At 46.0% G+C, this 20251-nt stretch overlaps 3 protein-coding genes and 1 long non-coding RNA gene across 8 annotated transcripts; 2 read left to right on the forward strand and 2 right to left on the reverse strand.

Moving 5' to 3' along the window:
• Positions 1–719: 719 nt before the first annotated feature.
• LOC120666575 lies at positions 720–5332 on the forward strand. 2 transcript variants are annotated; one of them, XM_039946447.1, is made up of 11 exons: positions 720–907; positions 1982–2072; positions 2414–2751; positions 2840–2923; positions 3039–3527; positions 3622–3754; positions 3833–3995; positions 4073–4201; positions 4311–4505; positions 4586–4681; positions 4864–5252. In XM_039946447.1, exons 3-11 carry the CDS (start codon positions 2493–2495, stop codon positions 4975–4977), a joined length of 1662 nt encoding a protein of 553 aa, XP_039802381.1. In that variant the 5' UTR covers positions 720–907; positions 1982–2072; positions 2414–2492; the 3' UTR covers positions 4978–5252. The 2 variants fall into 2 exon arrangements, with proteins under 2 accessions (XP_039802381.1, XP_039802379.1); XM_039946445.1 differs by having other exon boundaries at positions 724–907; positions 4586–4708; positions 4864–5332.
• Positions 5333–5784: 452 nt separating this feature from the next.
• Positions 5785–9426, reverse strand: LOC120666574 (protein IMPAIRED IN BABA-INDUCED STERILITY 1-like). Its single transcript, XM_039946444.1, has 5 exons — positions 8043–9426; positions 7107–7862; positions 6512–7036; positions 6255–6387; positions 5785–6168 (listed from the first exon to the last, which is right to left on the reverse strand). The coding sequence occupies exons 1-5, from the start codon at positions 8706–8708 to the stop codon at positions 6146–6148; spliced, it is 2103 nt and encodes a 700-aa protein (XP_039802378.1). The 5' UTR covers positions 8709–9426; the 3' UTR covers positions 5785–6145.
• A 1978-nt stretch (positions 9427–11404) lies between these two features.
• On the forward strand, positions 11405–19942 carry LOC120666577. Its single transcript, XR_005671789.1, has 3 exons — positions 11405–12049; positions 12232–12304; positions 19638–19942. It is a non-coding gene; the product is annotated as an uncharacterized LOC120666577 (long non-coding RNA).
• On the reverse strand, positions 13626–19271 carry LOC120666576. Of its 4 annotated transcripts, XM_039946451.1 has the most exons (7): positions 18658–19271; positions 18055–18200; positions 17516–17633; positions 16362–16660; positions 16068–16226; positions 15518–15929; positions 13626–15434 (listed from the first exon to the last, which is right to left on the reverse strand). In XM_039946451.1, the coding sequence occupies exons 4-7, from the start codon at positions 16584–16586 to the stop codon at positions 13999–14001; spliced, it is 2232 nt and encodes a 743-aa protein (XP_039802385.1). In that variant the 5' UTR covers positions 16587–16660; positions 17516–17633; positions 18055–18200; positions 18658–19271; the 3' UTR covers positions 13626–13998. The 4 variants fall into 4 exon arrangements, with proteins under 4 accessions (XP_039802385.1, XP_039802383.1, XP_039802382.1 ...); XM_039946449.1 differs by having other exon boundaries at positions 15518–16226; positions 16362–16588; XM_039946448.1 differs by having other exon boundaries at positions 15518–16226.
• Positions 19943–20251: the final 309 nt, after the last annotated feature.

Raw genomic sequence — 20251 nt, forward strand, 5'->3', positions numbered from 1 at the left:
ACCACCGAAACAGTACAAAAATCACAACGGACATCATTTTCCGGTCGAAATCACCGAAATTTCGGTCGAAATCACCGAAATTTCGGTAGGAATTCACCGAAATTTTGTTTTTTGAATTTGAATTCTCTTTCCGTTCGGAATTAGCAAAATTCGGCGAAATTCCGGCCGAAATTTCGTTTCTGGCAGTTGGCGGGATTCGGTAGAAAAACGAAAAGGTGAACCCTGGCTCCACCTCAACCAATGCCCATTTCCATACCAAGCCACACACATGCATCTGTTGTCTGGATTCAATTCCTAGCTATAAAAGTCGCCTGCAATTTCAGTGAGTTTGCGCAGCAGTTTATATTGATTGTGGACGCCTGTTCCCAGCTCCCCCGTTCACCAAACTTTGGCCAAATTCGCAACTAATCAATTTATGTCTCGCCTGCACGAGATGAAAACCTTGCAAACCAGTGTCAGACAGGTCTACAGCCTTTTTGCAGGTGAAAAAGGGAAGGGAACAAAAGTTAAAAATCAACTGCTAGTCCAAAAAATTTTACAGTTAAAACTTATAAAAAAGCAACAGAGGCAGGAGGGGGGAGAGAGAGAGGTGGAGAGTAGAGAGAGAAAGGCTGCAGCCTTGTAGCCATCTCCATTTTCCCCTGTCCCTCTCCCTCCACCTTCCTCCTGGGAACGGGGAACCTTCTCAATCTCCCCTCTCCCTATGCTCAAAAAAAAAAAAAATCTCCCCTCTCCCACGTGGAGTATAACAACTATACGCAGGCGCACACGCGCAGGCATATGAACCAGTGAACCACCACCACCTCGGCGACTTCCTCTCAGCCTCCTGCTCGTGCACAGCTCCACCCCAGGACGGCCACCTCGCCGGCGGCCGCCGCTGGCCAGGCTGCCCGCCTGCTTCCTCCGCGTAATGCCTCGTCTCTTCCCGGTTTGCGCGTCGGTTACCTTGTTGTCAGGGGGGAAAAGATTTGTGCTTGATAGCTGTTCGCCGGCGTCGGCGACCGGCGAGTTTGTGGCCAGGGATGGGGAGTTTTTTTTTAGTTTTGGGGAGTTCTGGGTGGATCTTTGCCGGTTTTTGCAGGAAAGGAAACGGCTTTGTTGGTCTTGGCGTGTCGGTTTGGCTCGGTTTGAGATTTTTTTTTCTCCCTCCCTCTCTTTATTTTCGATTTGTTCTGGACGAAGCCGGCAACGGCATGCTTGGCTTCTTGGTACAGACACCTGGGTCCTGGGGCTTCACCTGTTTATAGTTGGAATTTCTCGGCATATAAATTTGTGTGTTCTCCTGAGCTCCTGCAATGCCGAACAGCTAGTTGTTTGGGCGTTCAAGGCAGAGCTTCATCCTTTGGGATCAGGCTGGGATTGCGATGCGATTCTTTGCGGGCTTCTGCTGCTGAAGAAGCCCCTTTCGATCGATCAATCGAGGTAGTATTTGCCCGCGGGAGAAATGCCATGGTTTTCGGCAATTTGTTCCGTAGTTAGGATTCGCTTCCTGCTGTCATCCGTGGAATTAGTGGGGACGTGAGTCCAAGTCTTTCGGATTCTTGTTGTGCCTATTCATTTTCTCTTCGTTTTGAAATGATTCTTTATTTCTTTTAGGAAAAAAAACTCTTTCTGAGATGTTCTTGGCTAGGATGAAGACTAAGATCCAGGTCTTTGCTATTTCAGTCTCCATTATTATGGGTTTCTGTGTTCTTTGCCTCATGAAACTTAAAAAATTTCTGTTAGTGCCGTTAAGTCAACTTGTTGGGCTGAAGAGTTCAAGGAGCAATTAAAACTTTGCAGAACCTTTGTGTTTATATATTGTTTTTTTTAATCTGGAGTGCTAGTTGTTTCTGAAGACTTTCAAAGTACTTTGATTCTTATATTTTTTAATTTTATTTTTTAGATTCTTTTTCGTAGCTGTTTGCTCCGCAAAACAACTGTTTATGTTATGAGCATATATGCTTGATTTCTAATGGTCATAAAATGGATTTCGGTGCAGGCTGTAATAGGGAGTGGACTACGCGTCGGTGATTAGTAGGCCACCAATAATATCATCTCTCCTGGGCTTATTTGCCCCCATTTGGCATCAGGTAGTTTGAGCTCCAAGCCTTCATATGATTTCTGGCTTCTATCTTCGCACTAAGAGATCTGTGCATTTTTTTTCTTCTTCCAATGCTACATGCTTTTTCGATTGTGCGTCTTCTTTCATGTCACTGCATGTAGTATTTTGTTAGTGGCTTTCATCAACTTTCGGATCCAGTGCTCTGAACATCTTCAATATTATTCATACTTCAGTAATAGCCTAGTAGTAGTTGTCATTATTATTAGATTACAAACGCATAAATCCATCTCTTTTTGGTTTATTTAGTTCATTTGTGAAAGCATTCCAGATAGGTGTAGCTAATCTCTCTTTGGCATTTCTGTTTTGCAGCTTCCTGAAATCTAAGTTCTGGTCAAATGCTGTGAAGAAGAAATCCTATTGTGCTGAATAAATTCAGCTTTTAACCACTATGGGTGCCTGCGTATCTTCAAGCAAAAAGTGGAGATCGCAAAGATTGTGTTGTATATATAGGCATTACCGTGGCAAGATTTTAAGCACTACGCCTATAGTACGTGCTACTGATGTGGAGAACTTTGTTTCTTCTGGAGAAGTAGTCCACTTAGGGACTTCTGCAGCCACTCGGCGGAGATCTGACGGCTCGAACGTCACATTCCACCTAACACAATTGCAATGGCATCATAGTGAGCTGGACGCAGAGAATGGAAATGGTAATATTTTGTTCCTGGCATATGTTTTAGTAAGGAGAAGTCCCACATGAGCTAGGCTAAATCTTCAGTATTTTTCCTGTTGGTCCAGTTGTGTGCCAAGAAGAAGCATGGTTCGACTCTGTTAGTATCTTGGGGTCTGACTCTGATGAAGACTTCAGCAGTGTCAATGGAGGTTTGTATTGCTTTTCAGTCATTTTGATTGTTGCTAAAACTACAGATTTGACGCTTGGTATTCAGATATTTTTGTTGAAAAGTCAATTTACATTCAGGCTTGATCTTTTTTGCAGACCTCCCTGCTGTGCCAAATTCAACAGGTACACAATTGATGCAGTGCGAAGATGCTTCATCCATTGCTGATGCCATACAAAAGTTTGAAAGGATTTTTGACGGTTCAAGTGTTGCTCAAGCTGTTGGACAGTACCTGAAAAGAGATGCAAACAAAATAGAAGCAGAAAGGCCTAAGGTTGCAAGCCCGGAAGCATGTGATGTCACTAGTGGAAAGGCTGATGAAGGAAAGACACGAAATGAGGGTATAAAAATTCTTACGAAACTTAGAAGAGGCGAGGATGCATGTAATACCTTGAAGCCTTTCAAAGATGGAGAGAAGCCTCATGAAAGCATCTTCAAAAATTTGACACCAGTGTGCACGCCTCGTCATGCTAACAAGGTCCAACCATTGGCGGTAGCAAGTCCGCGGAGCCAAAAGAAGAAATCAGCAGTTGTCAGGCTTTCTTTCAAGAGGCAATCTTTCGATGGAGAACAAACTACTGAAATATGTAGGTTTTGCTCAGATGTGTTCATCTTTTGCTTTCAGTGAACTGAGGTAAGCGAGGACTAACAGCACGATTTATATTAAATTTCTAATTGCAGGTTCCTCTAGGAGGTACTTGATCCGTCCACGTGCTGGATTATTGGTTCCACAAGCCGGTGAGAAAATTTTGGAAGGTTGTTGGTCTGTGCTTGAGCCTTCGACCTTCAAACTGCGAGGGGAAAGTTTTTTCAAGTAAGAATTGCTCAGAAAATGTTTGTAATGTCTCACGAACTTGGATTTGATTTTATATTAATTTGGAGGTACTTGCAGGGACAAAAGGAAGTCTCCGGCTCCAGGTTGTTCTCCATACACTCCATTTGGTGTCGACATATTCATGTCCCCGAGGAAAATACACCACATTGCTCAGCATATTGAGCTTCCATCTGTAAAGCCAAATGAAAAAATTCCTTCACTACTTATTGTAAATATTCAGGTATAATCACCAAACTTTCTGCCTTAACATTTAACATGCTAGTTTTTCCAATGACTACAAATACGTGTGCCATGCAGATGCCTACATATCCTGCTGCTATGTTCCTTGGTGATAGTGACGGGGAAGGGATTAATATAGTGCTGTATTTCAAACTGAACGACAACTTTGAGAAAGAAATTTCTCCTCAGTTTCATGACAGCATCAAGGTAAACTTATTTTTTGTTGGATGCCATCTCCTTTTCACAAATAGCTGATGCCTACTAACCGAAACCTGAACCATACTGAATTTCTGTCTCTTGGTTTGTTTGTTTCCAGAGACTTGTAAACGATGAGATAGAAAAGGTCAAGGGTTTCCCAATGGACTCAACAGTCCCTTTCAGAGAAAGGTTGAAAATATTGGCAGGGCTGGTTAACCCAGATGACATGAATCTTAGTTCTGCGGAGAGGAAGCTTGTGCAGGCTTACAACGAAAAGCCAGTCCTCTCAAGGCCTCAACACAGCTTTTATGTGGTAAGTTGCTTTGCTCGATATGGTTCTACTTCTCAATTTCTTTCACATAGACTCTTTCATGACATGTGGGGTCGTTGCAGGGATCAAATTACTTGGAAATTGACCTTGATGTACACCAGTTTAGCTTCATCTCAAGGAAAGGGCTCGAAGCATTCCGAGAACGATTGAAACATGGGGTAGTTGATCTCGGCCTAACCATACAGGTAGGTTCATGGTCCTTTCTGCTTTCTTTATTTGTTATATGCATCCTGATGGCACAAAAAGAAAATGGCATTTGTTATGAAAAATTGTCATCCTGTTGAGTTAAAGATTCAGACTACTTTCTTAATGAGCTGAACACACTGACCACTTTGCACAGGCGCAGAAGCAGGAGGAGCTTCCTGAACATGTGTTGTGCAGTGTAAGGCTAAACAAAGTTGATTTTGTCGATAACGGCCAAATACCGACACTCCTGCCATGTGATGACGACTGAATTGAACTGGCACCAAGTTAACTCAACCTGATGTTTCGGACAAGAACATTAGCATGCGCTTGCAAGTTCTTGGAAGGGAGGAGGCATGGTGGTTAGGCTCTGCGAGATGAATGGCTTTGTAGAAGACCACGTGTATAGTCATGTTCTTTGGCATTCTGGTGTTGTGAGTCAAATTCTGAAGTTGATTTGCGAACCTGGAGAGAATGCCACCAAGACATCAATCTGTTTATTCAATTTATCTGTTCTCGGTCTTATGATTTGAGGCATTGCTGAAATCTGGGGTACCCACCTTCGTTGTGAACTTGTGATGGCATGTTGTCCTTTACTATGTAATGGAAAGCTGTTCTTTTAAAAAGAAAGATTTTTGTTTCACAAAAGAAAATTTTAGTTTCTTTACTTAAACTTTGTGGGAGTCTTTTTTGAAAAACAGAAAACCAAGATACCCCCCCCCCCCTATAATTATAGTGTTTTCAACAGAATTAAGAAGTGCTACTGTTATATCAACCTGGCAGGCATTACTTGCACACAAGTAAAATATAGTCAATTGACTCTAAAATATATTATGAAAATTTCCATATCAATTTGGTTCTAGATTTGAAGTTCTTTTTTGTTTCTGTTTTTCATTATTATACACCTGATTGTGTGTTTGCACATGATACCTCTCCAACTTGTAATTTTTGCTTTCTAAAAAAAAACCATGTAACTTCTGCACATGGTGAATAGCAGCAAAGCAACAAGGTTTTGAAATTGGAGAAGTTAAACACAAAAGGGAATAAACTGACCTTATGATGGACAAATGCAAGAAACTGATGCAGCAATCGGATGGCAAAAAAAATCGGAAACCACATGTTGAAGCTTCCCATGGATATTATCAACACAAGTGAGCACAAAAAGATCTTGTACAACAACAATAACGACAGCGTTGTCTAGTTCAGGTAGAGCATATTTGGTTGCATGAAACCTGAAAGTACTACAGCAGCTCTAACCCTGATGGCAGGAGGCCGTCTGTCTGTCCAGCCTTAAAAAACACCTGCTCATCAGGAGGAACTCATGGTCCAACCCCTTTCATCCCTTTGATTTGCCTGCAGCATCTTCATGTTTGTTCTGTGGTAAGTACAAACAAATCTGATAGCCGTCTGATTCTGATCATGCCGTGCCTATATTGTCATCAGTGATGCTCCTTCTTGCTGCCTGTAAACAACAAGGATCCAATGCCATGGCAGTTGGTCATGGCGGTTTCAGAGAATTTCATTCTAGTTTATGAATCAGAAAGGCACCTCTCTTGAACCATGACCGCCGGCCAGCTCGCCGGATGTGCTGCTCGTGGTTCTCAAGGAGCTCGTCGATGCGCCGTGGCTGCGACAGCAGCGGCCCTGAGAAGTCCACCCTGTCCACCTTCCCCTTGTACTTCTGAAAAAGCAATCACCATTCCAGAATCACGCATCATCAAAGAAACAAAATTCAGCAAAAGAGACTGTCAAAATTCAGAACACAACACTGAAAATGAAATGCTTGTGCTTAGAGAGAGTGAGACCTTCCCGTTCTTGAGCTGCTTGGCGTCCAGCGTCTGCCTGAACCTGCTGTTGTTGTAAGCTTCGGAGGTGCTGAAGGCGTCAGCAACCTGTGCCCACTGCTTGATTATCTCCTGCTTCTCCACCTCGTACGGTGCTGCGGTGGTGGTGGCCGCCGCCGCCGCCGTTCTCGCGGCGTCTCCTCCGGCATTGTTGTTGGCGCCTGCTCCCTTGGAGCCGCTCCTCTTCGTCACCGCGGCCGCCGCCGTGGCGTCGGGCCGGGGCTTCTTGGCCCAGGCGAAGCCGGTGGACGCGGCGAGCTGCACGGGGCCGGAGAGCGGGAGGCGGTCCGCGACCCGGGGCGCCTCCTTGAAGCTGCTGGACACGGTCCTGGCGCACGGCGCCGCGTCGCCGCCGCCGCCGTCGGCGTCGCCGTGCCCGTGCCGCTTGCTGATCGCCGGCACGGGCTCCAGGTCGACGAACAGCCGCGACTCGCCGTCGTTCCTCGCCGCAGCGCCGCCGTCGGCGGCCACAACAGGCAGCGATTCCTGCACACGTCAGGTCAGCTCTGAACAGAAGAGGAACGCGCAGGGCGGGCGATGTCGCGCGGCGGCGCACCTCGGCGTGCACGTGGCTCTGGTTCGTGTCCTGCAGCTGCATGCTCTTGTGCCCCCTCGACGGCCGCCTCGCCGCCTCGCCGGCGTGGCCCCGGGCGTTGCTCCTCAGCCTAGAATCTTCCCGGAGCTTGGCTTCCATCTCCTTGTTGGGCGCGTACTTGGGCAGGCTCGCCGGGTCGCACGCGTACGGCGCCGTCGTGAAGTACTCGGCGTCGAGGGCGGCGGCGGCGGTGCCGCGGCCGGCGGGGTCGAGGGAGAGGAGCGTGGCGAGGAGGCGGAACGCGTGGTCGGGCATGCAGCCGGCGAAGGCTTCCCTGAGGCGGCTCGGGTGCGGGTGCTGCGGCCGGAACACGGCGGCGTGCGCGAGCCCGGAGCGGCGCCAGAAGTCGTCGGGCGGCGAGCCGCAGAGCTTGAAGATCCTGTGGATCTGCTCGACCTCGGTGCGGCCCTGCAGGACGGGGCGGCGCGCGTGCATCTCGGCGAAGACGCAGCCGGCGCTCCAGAGGTCGACGGAAGGCTCGTACGCCGTGGCGCCCAGGAGCAGCTCCGGCGGGCGGTACCAGAGCGTGACGACGCGAGTGGTCAGCGGCGCCGCCGCCGCCGACGGCGCGAAGAGGTTGGCCAGGCCGAAGTCCGCCACCTTGAGCTCGCCGCCGTTGTTCACCAGCAGGTTGGCGCACTTGATGTCCCGGTGCATCACCCCCCGCGCGTGGCAGTGCGCCAGCCCCTCCAGCAGCTGCCGCATGTAGCACTTGATCTGCACGCATCGCACCACCACAAGTTTGTCACGATCGATCGCCATTGCCAAACGGCACGGATGATCGAGATCCTAAACTAAGATGATGATGATGATGATCATTTGGTCATGGTCACCATATCCATTTATTCGTGATATAAATTAGGTTTGTCTTCGCATCGTAGACAAGCTAGTTTGTACCTGGGGCTCGGAGAAGGAGACGTCGGGGGAGGAGGTGAGGCCGGCGAGGTCGTGCTCGAGGTACTCGAAGACGAGGTAGATGGCGGAGGAGGAGCGGGAGGTGATGATGCCGTCGAGGCCGACGACGTTGGGGTGGCCGCGGAGGCGGCGGAGGATGAGGATCTCCCGCGCCATGAACCGCACGCTCTCGGGCTCCACGCTGTCGAACCGCACCTTCTTGAGCGCCACCAGGCGGCCGGTGGCGAGCTCCCGCGCCCGGAACACGCTGCTGTAGGTCCCCTGCCCGACCTTCTCCAGCTTCTCGAAGCTCTCGGCGCGGAGCGGCACCCACCCTTGCACGGCCTCGGCGGCCACCGCGCTCAGCCACGACGGCCACCCGGCGGCCGCCTGCTCGCCCTCCACGCACCGCCTGATGTTGCCCAGCCGCGTCGTCGCCACCGCCGCGTTGGCAGCCTCCCTCCCGGACCGCCGCCGCCGCTCGTCGTCCTCGTCGCCGGCGCCGTCGAACGCCTCCAGCCGCACCGGCCGGCTCCACAGCGACACCGCCGACGCCGACCCCAGCTCCGCCGACGCCGACGCGCAGCGGGACATGTGGTAGGACGCCGCCGACGACACGTCGTACGACGGCGAGGACACCGCCCCGGGCCTCGACGCCGCGCACCCCATGGCCGCCGCCCCGCTGGCGCGGCGGGCAGAGCACTCGCGCTCCCTCCCTACGGCTCCACGAAGGCAAGGCGGCGACCGACCGACCCTGGAGGCAGGACACGGCGGAGGAGCAAGAACACAGGGAGGGGGCGCTCTCCTCCTCTCTCCTCTGTTCTGGCTCCCCCAGGGCGATCACCCTCCTCCCCTGCCTCCCACAAGCAATGCGAGCAGCGGCTAAAGATAGCAAGGAAGGAGATGGCAGGCCATGGCCGATTTGCCGCAGCTGCCTTTAATTGGTGCTCAACCTGTCCTCCCCTTTTGCTTTAATTCCTGTGCTGGGCTTGAGCTGGGGAGCAAGTGCAATCCTCAATTCTGCTGACTGGTTTTTTCTCATGGCACTTAAAGCCTAAATATGAGAAGTGATCATGAGCATGGTAGAGGATTAGAGAGGTCTTTGGTTAAGTGCAACAGCTTCTCTATGTCAGAGGGCAAGGAAGAACAGGTGCACCTGATTAAAGAAAAAAAAAGGCAGAAGCTTTTGCTAGTGTTTTGCATGGATTTTCAGATGGTTTTGTTGTGGAATTGGTTGGGGGGTTTGAGAGTAAAAAGTTTTTTTTTCAAAGAAAAACCATTGGGGAAAAGATACAGGTGTGTGGTTGCAATGGTCAAAGAATACATTTGTTTTGGGGGAGGGTACACGGGCAAAGGAATTGATGTGTGTGTGCAAGAACTAACAGGCAATGCAACGTGGTGTCCTGGTTTTGGGCGGGGAAATGTTCATGTGATACCTGATAAAAATTTAAGGCACTAGGGCAGTATGGGCATGTAGTACTAGCCGTTTGTATTTAAAATCCCTAGCCACCTGGTTCTCTCTCTCTGTCCTTTTATTTGGCTGTCAATATTTTTATTCAGATACTCATAGGTTTAGTGCTGTTTTGTGATGATGTGGTTGATGGAAAGATTAGCACATGAACAAAGGTGGTTTTGTTTGGGAGGAGCATGACATCAAGTGGTTAGCAAAACAACTATAAACAAGATAAAAGATGATGATCTCACACTTTGACTGGTGTTTTTTTTCACTTTCCCTTTTCTCATGTCTGGAGAAAGGGATATATGCCGGCGGTGCAACTATGGTGATAGTTGATGCCCCATCTCCACCGATCCACTTTCATGAGATTGAGAGGGATGGGTGTATGGGAGGGAATGTTTGACTATTGTGGTTGTGGGCATTTGGTGAGAATTTTTGTGATAGGGACCATTGCTCCAAGCGAAGTTAATGTTAGATCTCAATTTGCTGCTGGAATTATGTTTCGTTTCGCTGCGTACCGTGTATTTATTTCTTTGAATCATGAATGTCTGCATCTGAATTTCACAAGTACTACTGATTTTTAGTTGCGGTATAACAATGTCTGAATCTGAAGATCTGGGGAAATTTTCTCTAAAATTTCCTGAACAAGAACAATGTTTCTGTATTCCAAACGAGATCTGAAATTTATGGGAAGCTCACGGTACAACACGAGGCGGTGTGCACGCTCACCTAGGTGTGAATTGTGATGAATGTATTGCAAGGACAGTGCTTGCATATTGCATGGTTGGTTAGCTAGCCATGCAGTTCATATTCATTCTTTCTGTAGAATAGGAATTTATTCGGCCTTGACTGCCGTTTACCATCTTGTCCCGGCTCCATGCTTCCCAAAGAGGTACAAAGTAAATGGCTCCATTTGTCACACATACATTGGGGCGTACTCTGCATAGGACTAGACTGTGACTGATCCAAGCAAAATTTCTCACAGATAAAAAGAGAGGGAAAAAAGTAGAAGAAAAAAGAGAGGGGAAACTCAGCAAGGCAAAAGTCCACTCATTGCAGCTGGTGGTTGGGCATTCCTTTTGAGGAGGTCTCCTCTTTTGTGGTTTGTGTTATGTGCCTGCTGTTCTTACTCTAAGAACAATGGTTTTTTGAGTGGTGGGGCTAATGAACAGAGACTGATAAATGGGCCTGGATAAGTTGCGCCTGGTGGGGTCCAAGTGTCTGTCACTCTGTGTAAAGGAGTTCCTGTAGCAGTGCTCTTTCTGCAATGTTGATCCATGGGCAACTGCATGGGGAGATAGGATCATAGGATGATCTTTTCTGCTTTGTGCCATGCTTTGGTGCTCACGCATCTTGCATGCAACCTTTGACGCAAGATATGATCCATCATGTTGCTCCTCTTTTGCTTGCGGCAAATTGAGATCCCTATCGAGATGCTGCAGTTTTAGTATGTAACTCTTGTAGTAAAGTTCTGAACCATCCTTTGCCATGTCAAAACTTCAGAATTGTCCATGCATCTTAGAGTGAAAATTCAGAGAGTGCGACATTGATATTTTGCTCCGTTACATGCTTATGCCCCTGTGCTTCTTATGGGCCCCACAACAAATTCAAAGCAAATGCAAACCTGAGTGATAAATTTCAGAAATAAACAAAACAAAATGACCGTTTGAGAAACTTATGCAGAAACAGTTGGTCAGACCTGTAACAAGAAGACTATGGTTGCATGCTGCTACCTTTCTCAAGCAGTCTTTTCACTGATCAAGAGGGGCGGGCCTGCGACCCAGGCCACTAGGGCCGTGGCCCTAGTCGTGGGCCAAAAAAATTGTAAACCCCCCCTCAATCTTTGGCCCATTAGCCCAACAAAAGAAGGAGGCCAGGGGCACTCGCGGCCAGGGAACACGCACGCCGCCGCAATCAGAGTCGCAACGCTGCCTCGCGCTCGCGCCCTCGCCTGAATCTCGCAGCGCACGCACGCGTCGCCGTCGCCCCCAACGGCGTCGTGCCTCCCCCGTCAGCCGTCGGCGTCATCCCCCGCGGCCCCGCGTGCTCTCGCCGTCTCGCGCTCTGTTGTGTGGCCTGCGGGCAGCACCGCAGCAGCCGCTGTCGGCGCCGGCCGCCGCTGCGCTGCGCGCCTGCCGCTGCCGGGCGGCGGGCTGCACCGCTGCCTGAGTCAGGCGGCCGGCAGGTCGACAGCAGCCAGCCATAGCGGCATAGGCAGCACCAGCACCCAGGACCAGCAGGCACAACTCGACAGCACTGACCAAATTGAGGAAACTTCTCTCCGAAATCGCAATTCCCAAATGCATACGAAGATTATTGGCACTGACATGAGTAATTGCCAATTGGTGTTATAGTTTGCACAATGAAGAGGAGCAAGACTTTGCAATTTTATTTTGCACGTGTCCCCCCCCCCCCTGCGACACAACAGAATGCAGATGAAGTGGATGAAGTCTCATTTGAAGAAGTTCACTGTGTTCGGCTGCTCTCTAGCCCTCCAGCGCTACAGTTTTTCCCTCTCACATTCTTCCAGCTCCAGCCTCCAGCCACCAGTCAGGTAACAGTATTTTTCTCTCACACTACTCCAGCTCTAGCCTCCAGCTCCAGCCTGCCGAACGCAATGGTTACCTAGACTAAGCACTATTTCTGGTATATTACATTTTTACATTAAAAAAGAACTATGGAGTTCTAGTTCTTTCGTTACATTTTTATTTATACTTTCATCTTGTCCATGTGCAGGAGGTGCCGATAGCGATGAGGAAATGGAAGATGCGACCGAATGGAACGCGCCAAATCTTGGCTACCTGACTAGGTATTGTATCAAACTTTTAATTCAAAGTTTTTTTTTCTCGATCTAGGACTCTTACTGTAGCTGTTACTTTATATGTGATTCGCATGAGATAGTTTTAGCCGTTGAATTTCGGCCCTAGTCTTGACAAAAAGCTGGGTCCGCCACTGCTGATCAATCAAAGAAGAAAAGAGTACTTATAACGCTTGATAGGGAAGAGACATGCTGATGCAACATGTCCTAGCACTCTTTTATGCCTCTTGCGTGGGCCCAACAGTGCACTAAGATCTTGCTTAAAATCCTTTGTTAGTTACAAACCGCGTGTGTACATGGATGCTGCAATCAGTGCAGTGCGGTGTAGCACAAGGATGGCAGCAAACGCAATGCCCCTCCTGCCGTGCCGTATTCAGTGCAGGCGGTTGTGGCATTTGCAGGCTTTAGGGGGCGTTTAGTTCCAAAAAAAGTTTGCGCAGTACCCGTCACATCGAATTTTCGGACACATGCATAGAGCATTAAATGCAGTTGAAAAAATAACTAATTATATAGTCTAATTGATTCCTACCAGATGAATCTAATGATGCTAATTAATCTATGATTGGATATTAATTGTCAAATAACAACGAAATGTGCTACAGTAGCCAAACCCAAACTTTTTCACCAACTAAACACACCCTTATACCATCACTCGGGCATTGGTAGTTGGAAGTTGGAACCGTCTTCATCTCTCTAACAAACTTCTCGAGAAACTCTGATGAACATTCTATATCAACTTGGCCAATTTAGCTAGCAGAATAGTGTAGTTAACTTCTTAAAACTTGTACCATTACTTAAATATAGAAACAATGGCATCATTGGTAACGTGTTTAGGGAAAAGTAATGGAAACTTTTAGCGTTAGATTTTGTATGTTTGAACCAAATTCTTCGCAGGCGTTGAAAAGCTTGAGAAATAAGTGCAGAACTGAGATTAATTTCCCTTTTCCCGATCGAGTGAGAAACTGAAAACTGAAACATGATGGATCAACCAAGCCCAAGAATCGGCCGGGCTTACTTTTGAGGTAATGGCCCAACCAAGTCGTCTGCTTGCCAGGTTATCAAATGTGGAAACTGTGATCAAAATAGATCAAATGATACTTGCAGTAGAAAGGGTCACAATAATAAATAATTTGACTAATCAAAAGAGGAATAAGAAATGAAACATGCCTAAAAGATTACTATGATGTAGTTGGACAAACTTCATGGCCTGGTCCATTTTCAAAAAAACTCCCCTACTTCATAGTAAAAACCAACAAGGTTCTAATGACCTCAAACAAACTGACGTCAACGTTTGGTATGAAAGTGCTAAGAATAATCTCTTGACATCAAAAGTAATACAACTAATTAATCCTGATGCCTATCCAACATGTGATTAGCATGTCAGCTTTATCAACAATCAGGTAAAATTAATGAAAACTGGAATGCCAACAAACTGGTAGAAAGGCTAATTCTCCAGGTGCATTTCTTTCAGGACTAAGAGTTCATTTCAAAGAGATATGCAAGATATTTTGATCCAATGCAGGTTCTGGAGCCCAAATTAGTGCTGAGAAGCATGTACAATTATGACTTGACTACTTTTTCACCTACTAGTTCCTCAATTTCTCTGCAACTCGTCAGGAAAGAAAGCACGGTTTCTGAACTTTGACCAGTCTCACCAGTTAAAACACCTAAAAGGCTAAAACTCTTCAAGTTACATGCAATGACGCATTGTTAGCTGGTGGACATCTTGGCCTTCGACAGCGTCTGGTGGTCCTCCCCCACCTGGTTATGCCCAGTGCATCGGCACCTAAGTCAGCAGGGGCAAGTGGTGGTGACACCGGCGGTGGCCTTACCTCAGCAGCTTCCTCCACCTCCATGGACACAGCCACACTTCTTGCCCGGCGTCTTCCCCTCGGCTGCTGCCCATTCCGGCCTCTTCGCTTCGTTGGTGTCACTAGCTTTGGCCTCCCGAGTGCACAAAGATCCTCAGACACCTCATGCTTTGGCAATGAGGCGAGGCATGGCAGGATGTCCCTCTGAAAGTCTTTCCTCTGACGGCGTCCTCGCCCTTTCCCTCTCTGAGGTTTTGGGATCAGCATTGAAGCTGCAGAACAATGCCCATTGTCGTAGATATCCTCCTGGGTGGCTCTTGGTGTTGAATGGTACTCGTTGCTTTTGGTTTCTTGCAGCTTCAGCGTCAAAGCCTCAAAGTCATCATCGATGTCCTTGTCAAACATTGTGTTCTCTTTGGATGTAGCTAGGTCAGCGAACCAATGCAAAATGTCAGGTTGAGGAGAAGTTGGCTGAACGACAGCATTACAAATTGCTACTAGATTCTCTACTGCAGATATAGCAAGAGAATCCCTTGAAGGATCATCAGGTTCATAAGGAGCAAGTTCACTTGATTCACAAGCATCCATCTCTGCATCATCCATAATCGGCAATGGTTCATTCAGGTCAATGAGATTCCTAGCATCAATGTCAGCTTCCTTCCTCTGGGGTTGCATTTCCATGTCAGGTTCACACTTAATCGATGGTCCAATGTTTAGGTCATACTGAAGAGTGGGTGAACACCGAGAATCTTTTTCAGCGCCAACACTGATGGGAAAGGCGGGGACTCTTGTGGAAGGTTTACTTTCTGAATATAATGTGGGACTGGGCAATATCTGAGGATTGCCATTCGCATAGCCTGATGGGACTTCTGACTTCATCAGGCTTACCAGTTTCTTGCTGAGACAAGAGATATCGGCCACTGATTTCTCACTTCCCTGTTCCCAAGTGGCAGCAGTATCTACTGGCGTGTCATTCAGATCTATATCCTTCAGGTTATGGTGGAGTGGAGGGAGCTTTTGATGTTGTGCCTCTTCATGAATCTTCAATGAATGATGATATGGCGTATTTGGAGTAGAATCCATCGAGATACCACTGGAGGGAGCATGCTTAGCAATGGATGTTTCAGCAGTACCATTATGACTCTTAGTCAAGTAGCTTGCGTTGTTGCTTTGATATGGAGGATTCAGTGCGTGATTGAACCTAGGCGGTGCAAATACCAAGTGATTGAAGGTGCTAGCACTAGACGGGTAATGCCCCATTGAAGAACCAGTACAATTTTGTTTGTACCATGCCATGCTAGCATTGGAATCTGAAAAAAAAGAATAGTAGTTAGATAGTAATTTAAACACGATGCGATAAAACTTGCCGTAAAAAAGGGTGTACAAATCTTACAATCCTTCCTCTGTCGAAATGAATTGCAATGCCTTGTATCATCATTTGCACCAAAGAACCTAGATAAAGATATTTTACCAGCACATTTTTCTTTTAATTTTCCTTCCAAGCTTAGGGTGTTCAGATTCACTCCCTGTGATACATAATGCTGGTTCTGAGAAGCAGATGTTCCCACACCAAAAAAATCTGTTACTTTCATACTAGATGATTCTTCAACTGGTTTATTCAGTATATGCGCAGCTGAGCTGTGATGTGCCTGCATATCAGTGATCCAAGAACCCTCACTATTTTCAATGTTGAGATTGAGATTTCCACCCAGAATAGAACCATTAACCAATGCCAAACTTTTTGAAGGCCTCACTTCCAGGATCTCCACATCGTCATCATCGTCAGCATACACATCTGCTGGAAGCTGAAGGTCCAACATTTTATTTTGAGATCTAACATTCTTATTCCTCAAAGGAGCTCCACTCACGCTATACTGTGAACTACTTTCTTTAATCAAATGTATGGATGATTGCTTATGATCGTGTTCAGAAATAGGACTCACAGTTTGGCACACTCGTTTAACATCCCCAAGTAGTATCTGCGATGGAGAGGACCTTGGCTGCAATGCATCTGCATATCTAGCACAACTATTGAACTCTTCTCTTTGGAACTGTGCCATTAATTCCTTCTGAATTTTGTAAAGACGGTGAAGTTCATACACCTATATAAAGATCAAATGGCAAAGGAATTGAGACATTTTTTGAAACTACATACCAGAAAAGGAAAACAATACCAACGCTACAAGGAATGCCTTGTTCTTACATGTCAACAATAACATGGTTTCATCAAAACATACCTGTTTCCGAAATGTAGCTTCATGTACAAGCATTGTCCGCTTTAGCATTTCCTTGTCATAATGTACAGATCCATCTGAAGATGTTATTGTGAACTTGTCACTAAGATGCACACTTGGTTTATTCTCCTTGAAGTATGGCAGTGCATTGAAGTTAGAGTTTACACTAGAATCTGCCATGTCAAAGCATCCTGGAATATAAATCTTTCCCTCAACTTTTGTTCCCATTCCTGACAAAGTGTTGACAGAGGAATTCTAGATTATCCAGATATCATCCACGTTTAACATACTGCATATCGAACCTGAAATGCACTGTCTCAGTATCCATTTCCTCAGAAAGTTGCTAAAGTTTAACCCAAAATGCAGAACGTTACTAAAGTTCTTTTGTTCACTAATCATTATAAATCATCAGCTAATAAAAAATAAGCTATACTCTACATCTTAAAAAAATTCTCCATGGTAACAGATTAAACTTGTTACTCCGGCGAGAATGTCGATATCGGTCAAATCCGGACTGTCAGCAGATAAAAAAGAATTACCCATGTAGCAGTGTTTCTCTAAATGTTTTCTAGCCCAAATGGCATTGGTCTAGAAAGATCAGATCCACTAACATGCCATCTTTTATCAATGTCAGGAACAAGTAAACAAAGCAACAGTAGGCTTTATCTACCCATGACAATAATTTCAGGCATAATCACAAACACCATATGCACTTCAACGGGTGGGGACCTAAATAACCAACAAAACAAAACAGCTTTGATTGGAATATCAACAGGTACACCTGTACTCTATAGTGTACACTGAATTTGCAATGTTAAGACCATGGGTGTCCTCTGCAAATAATCGATTATGATCCTTTATAGCTCCTTACTAAATAGCTGGCATAAAAGAGCAACCCCAATTATGAAACAATGAGTATCAAATCATTAGTTTGCTTAACCCAGATATGTCAGGTAAAAGCGGGGAACTACCACACAAAAGTTAAATTGTATGATTGTATCTAAGTGGACAGATGCTTGAGTTCGTTAGCAAACTTAGCATCATTATTTTTGCTAGAACAAATTGCATAACTGGAATACATAAAGATACTCATACAAGAAGCCAAGAATAGAAACAAGCATCATGGTTTGGAGACAAGTGTAAGATATCTAACTTACAAAGTGATCAATATATGAAATAGTGCTGAATAGAAGAATCTGCAGAACAAGTCTCCGTAGTTCAGCTATATTATCCAGCTATTCCTCTTGCAGCACAAGAAATGCACCTCGAAGTGACCTGAAAATTGACATTAACACCTCATAAGCATTCATATAACCGAGAATCGATTAGTAGGAACCCCCCCCCCCCCCCCCCCATTTTGTTTTCTGCAAACAAGAGGCCATGCGCCATCCATCACAGTTTTTAATGACAGAACTCAAGTGGAGATCAAATTGCAGTTAGAGTTAAACAAGAAATCGAGAACTGAGAATGAGATTTGTTGAGGAAAAGAATCTATGTGCCACCGGTCTTATCCGTTGAAGAAAATCCAGGATTAAATAACTACCCCAAAGTGAACGAAATTGCGGTGAAGCCCTCGAACCACATCACAGAAACATAGTAATTCTGATCAACAAGTAAAACAAGTATCTTCTATGAAGGAAAGCAGAAGGTAAACAAGCATTGGTTCAGAAAACCAAGGATATCTCCCACTACTCACCAAGTTATCGGATGCAAAACGACGGTGGGTGAGAGACTCTGTATGTATAACTCCCAAGAAACTGAGCTATGAATGCCAGCTTATTCAGTTCATCTCTATCATGAATGAGCCGAGGAAAATTCCAGGTTGCGTCACCAAGAAGAGACCTGTAATTTGTCATTTGCAGCACGTCAGGGCATGGGGAGAAAGGGAAATAAATGCAAGCGACAAGAAAATTGAAGGCAAGATCACAAACCGCAGGAAATCGTGGAGACAGAAGGATCTCAAACATTAAATTGCTCAAAAAATTAGAGCTTCCCGAAACAATTACTGAAATCGCAAAATCAAAAGCAAACTGCAAGAATAATCAAACCAAAACCACGAAAAGCCGCCTGCTTTCTGCCATTGTCCGATCAAAAGTCAAACAAAATAGGAAATGAAAAGGAGAGAAATTCTTTCCGCGTGGATGAAATCATGGCAAAACAACGCATGGCCAAGAAAGCGGGAGGGAGAAGAGAACATCCAAGAACAAGGCCTCCGACCCGACCTCCTCCGCCGAAACAATGGCGACCAGACCAAAACAGAGGGAAGCAGCCAAGAACAGGAGATGATTCCTCGGCTTACCCTGTCACGGGGAGACGAAGCCCGCCGGCCGCCTGGGAACCGCCATGATCCAACGAAAGATTCCTTTTCCCCCCACTTCCTCAAACAAGGAGACAAGGCCAACCAAACAAACAGCAACACCTATAAACAAGTACTAGTTTATCGCCATCCGCATGGACAGAGATACAATACAATCCTTGGTCACTAGGCCATGGACGGGAAAACCAGATGCAGGCCAGGGAGAGGGGAGATTAGCTTGGCAGGCAGATGGAGATGAGAGGAGGGATCTTCTCCTCTCTCACCCCTCTAGTGGTGAAGAAGAGGAGAAAAAAATGAGCTTCTCGAAGAACAGGAAAAGTTTGTCAACTTCTGGTCTTCTTGTATTGTTCTCACTCTACCAAGGTTTGGTGGTGGATAGGAGAAGACATTGATTTTCTTCCTCATCACTTTGCATTGGGTTTTGGGTGGAAAAGCCATAAATTAGGGGCTTCTCTGTGCCTTTCCCATTCCTCTCTTCCTTTTTTTCCTGTGTGAGTTCAGTCTTTTGGACAATCAGACTGGGAGATTCTCCGGCGCTTCTCTCTCTCTCTAGAGTACTAGCTTTCTCTCTCCTGCTGCCTCTGGATTGGAGTATAAAGAAAGGAAAGGCAGGAAGATCATAAATGTAGCACCACTGCTACATGCACACAAGCACAAATCTTGTCCCTGCTGACAGGGGACAAATCCACAACTAATCACCTGATATTTTCGAGAATGTTGTTAGTGCAGCTGAAAGCGACGCATCATCTTGTTTTTATAGACATTGACATATCAAGTATTGTTCCTAATCTTGGATTAGAGTATAAGTACGGGCCATTATAATTCATGGAAAGAAAACTGAAACAGCAGTCAAAGGCAGGTTGCTGGCATGACCGTTTCTTCAATTAATTTCATTTCTTCGGCTGCGTAATGGATGGTTTAATGAGGCATTATTATGCCATTTCCTGGTGCTGGATTCCCAGGATCCCAAGTGTACTAGCGTCCACGGTACCGGTCAATTCTTCAGTCGCGTTCCAGCGAAGCCAAGGACAAACATTTATCAGATTATTTGCAATACTTGGGTGTGCTTAGTTGGTGAAAAAGTTTAAGTTTGGATACTGTAGCATATTTCGTTGTTATTTGATAATTAATGTCCAATCATGATTTAATTAATATTGTTAGATTCATCTCGTGAGAATCAGTCAGACTGTATAATTAGTTATTTCGTTTAACTACATTTAATACTTTATATATGTATCTAAAAATTCGATGTGATGGATATTGTAGGAAAAAATTTGGAAACTAAACGGGGCCTTGAATTTAAAATTGCAGGGTACATTGGTACCAACTCATGTTCAGCCGATATCTTTTTCTGCATTGAAATGGGTTTATTTTGACGGTTCACTTGCCTCATTTCGTTCGTTTTCTTCTACTACCAAGTAACTACGTGGTTTTCCTTATTTCTTTTTTTAAGAAAGCCTTATTTCTTTTTCTCCAATTAGAATTTGGGGACTGCTGAGTTAGTTTATCAAAGAGACAAGGAACCATCATACTTTTGTTCTTCACTCGTGTACTCCACTAGAAATGGTATATGACC

Source organism: Panicum virgatum, chromosome 3N (genome assembly GCF_016808335.1).
Source record: "Panicum virgatum strain AP13 chromosome 3N, P.virgatum_v5, whole genome shotgun sequence".
Lineage (NCBI taxonomy): Eukaryota > Viridiplantae > Streptophyta > Magnoliopsida > Poales > Poaceae > Panicum > Panicum virgatum.

Excerpts from the sequence above, each read along its gene's own strand:
- LOC120666575 (XM_039946445.1), top strand. The coding sequence starts at position 2,493 with ATGGGTGCCTGCGTATCTTCAAGCAAAAAGTGGAGATCGCAAAGATTG. Across the intron at positions 3,755-3,832 it reads CGAGGGGAAAGTTTTTTCAA|GGACAAAAGGAAGTCTCCGG; the intron begins GTAAGAATTGCT and ends AGGTACTTGCAG. Across the intron at positions 4,506-4,585 it reads CTCAACACAGCTTTTATGTG|GGATCAAATTACTTGGAAAT; the intron begins GTAAGTTGCTTT and ends GGGTCGTTGCAG.
- LOC120666576 (XM_039946449.1), bottom strand. The coding sequence starts at position 16,586 with ATGGGAACAAAAGTTGAGGGAAAGATTTATATTCCAGGATGCTTTGAC. Across the intron at positions 16,227-16,361 it reads AAGCTACATTTCGGAAACAG|GTGTATGAACTTCACCGTCT; the intron begins GTATGTTTTGAT and ends ATCTTTATATAG. Across the intron at positions 15,435-15,517 it reads ATTTCGACAGAGGAAGGATT|ATTCCAATGCTAGCATGGCA; the intron begins GTAAGATTTGTA and ends CTTTTTTTTCAG.
- LOC120666574 (XM_039946444.1), bottom strand. The coding sequence starts at position 8,708 with ATGGGGTGCGCGGCGTCGAGGCCCGGGGCGGTGTCCTCGCCGTCGTAC. Across the intron at positions 7,037-7,106 it reads AGAGCCACGTGCACGCCGAG|GAATCGCTGCCTGTTGTGGC; the intron begins GTGCGCCGCCGC and ends TGACGTGTGCAG. Across the intron at positions 6,388-6,511 it reads AGCAGCTCAAGAACGGGAAG|AAGTACAAGGGGAAGGTGGA; the intron begins GTCTCACTCTCT and ends TTGCTTTTTCAG.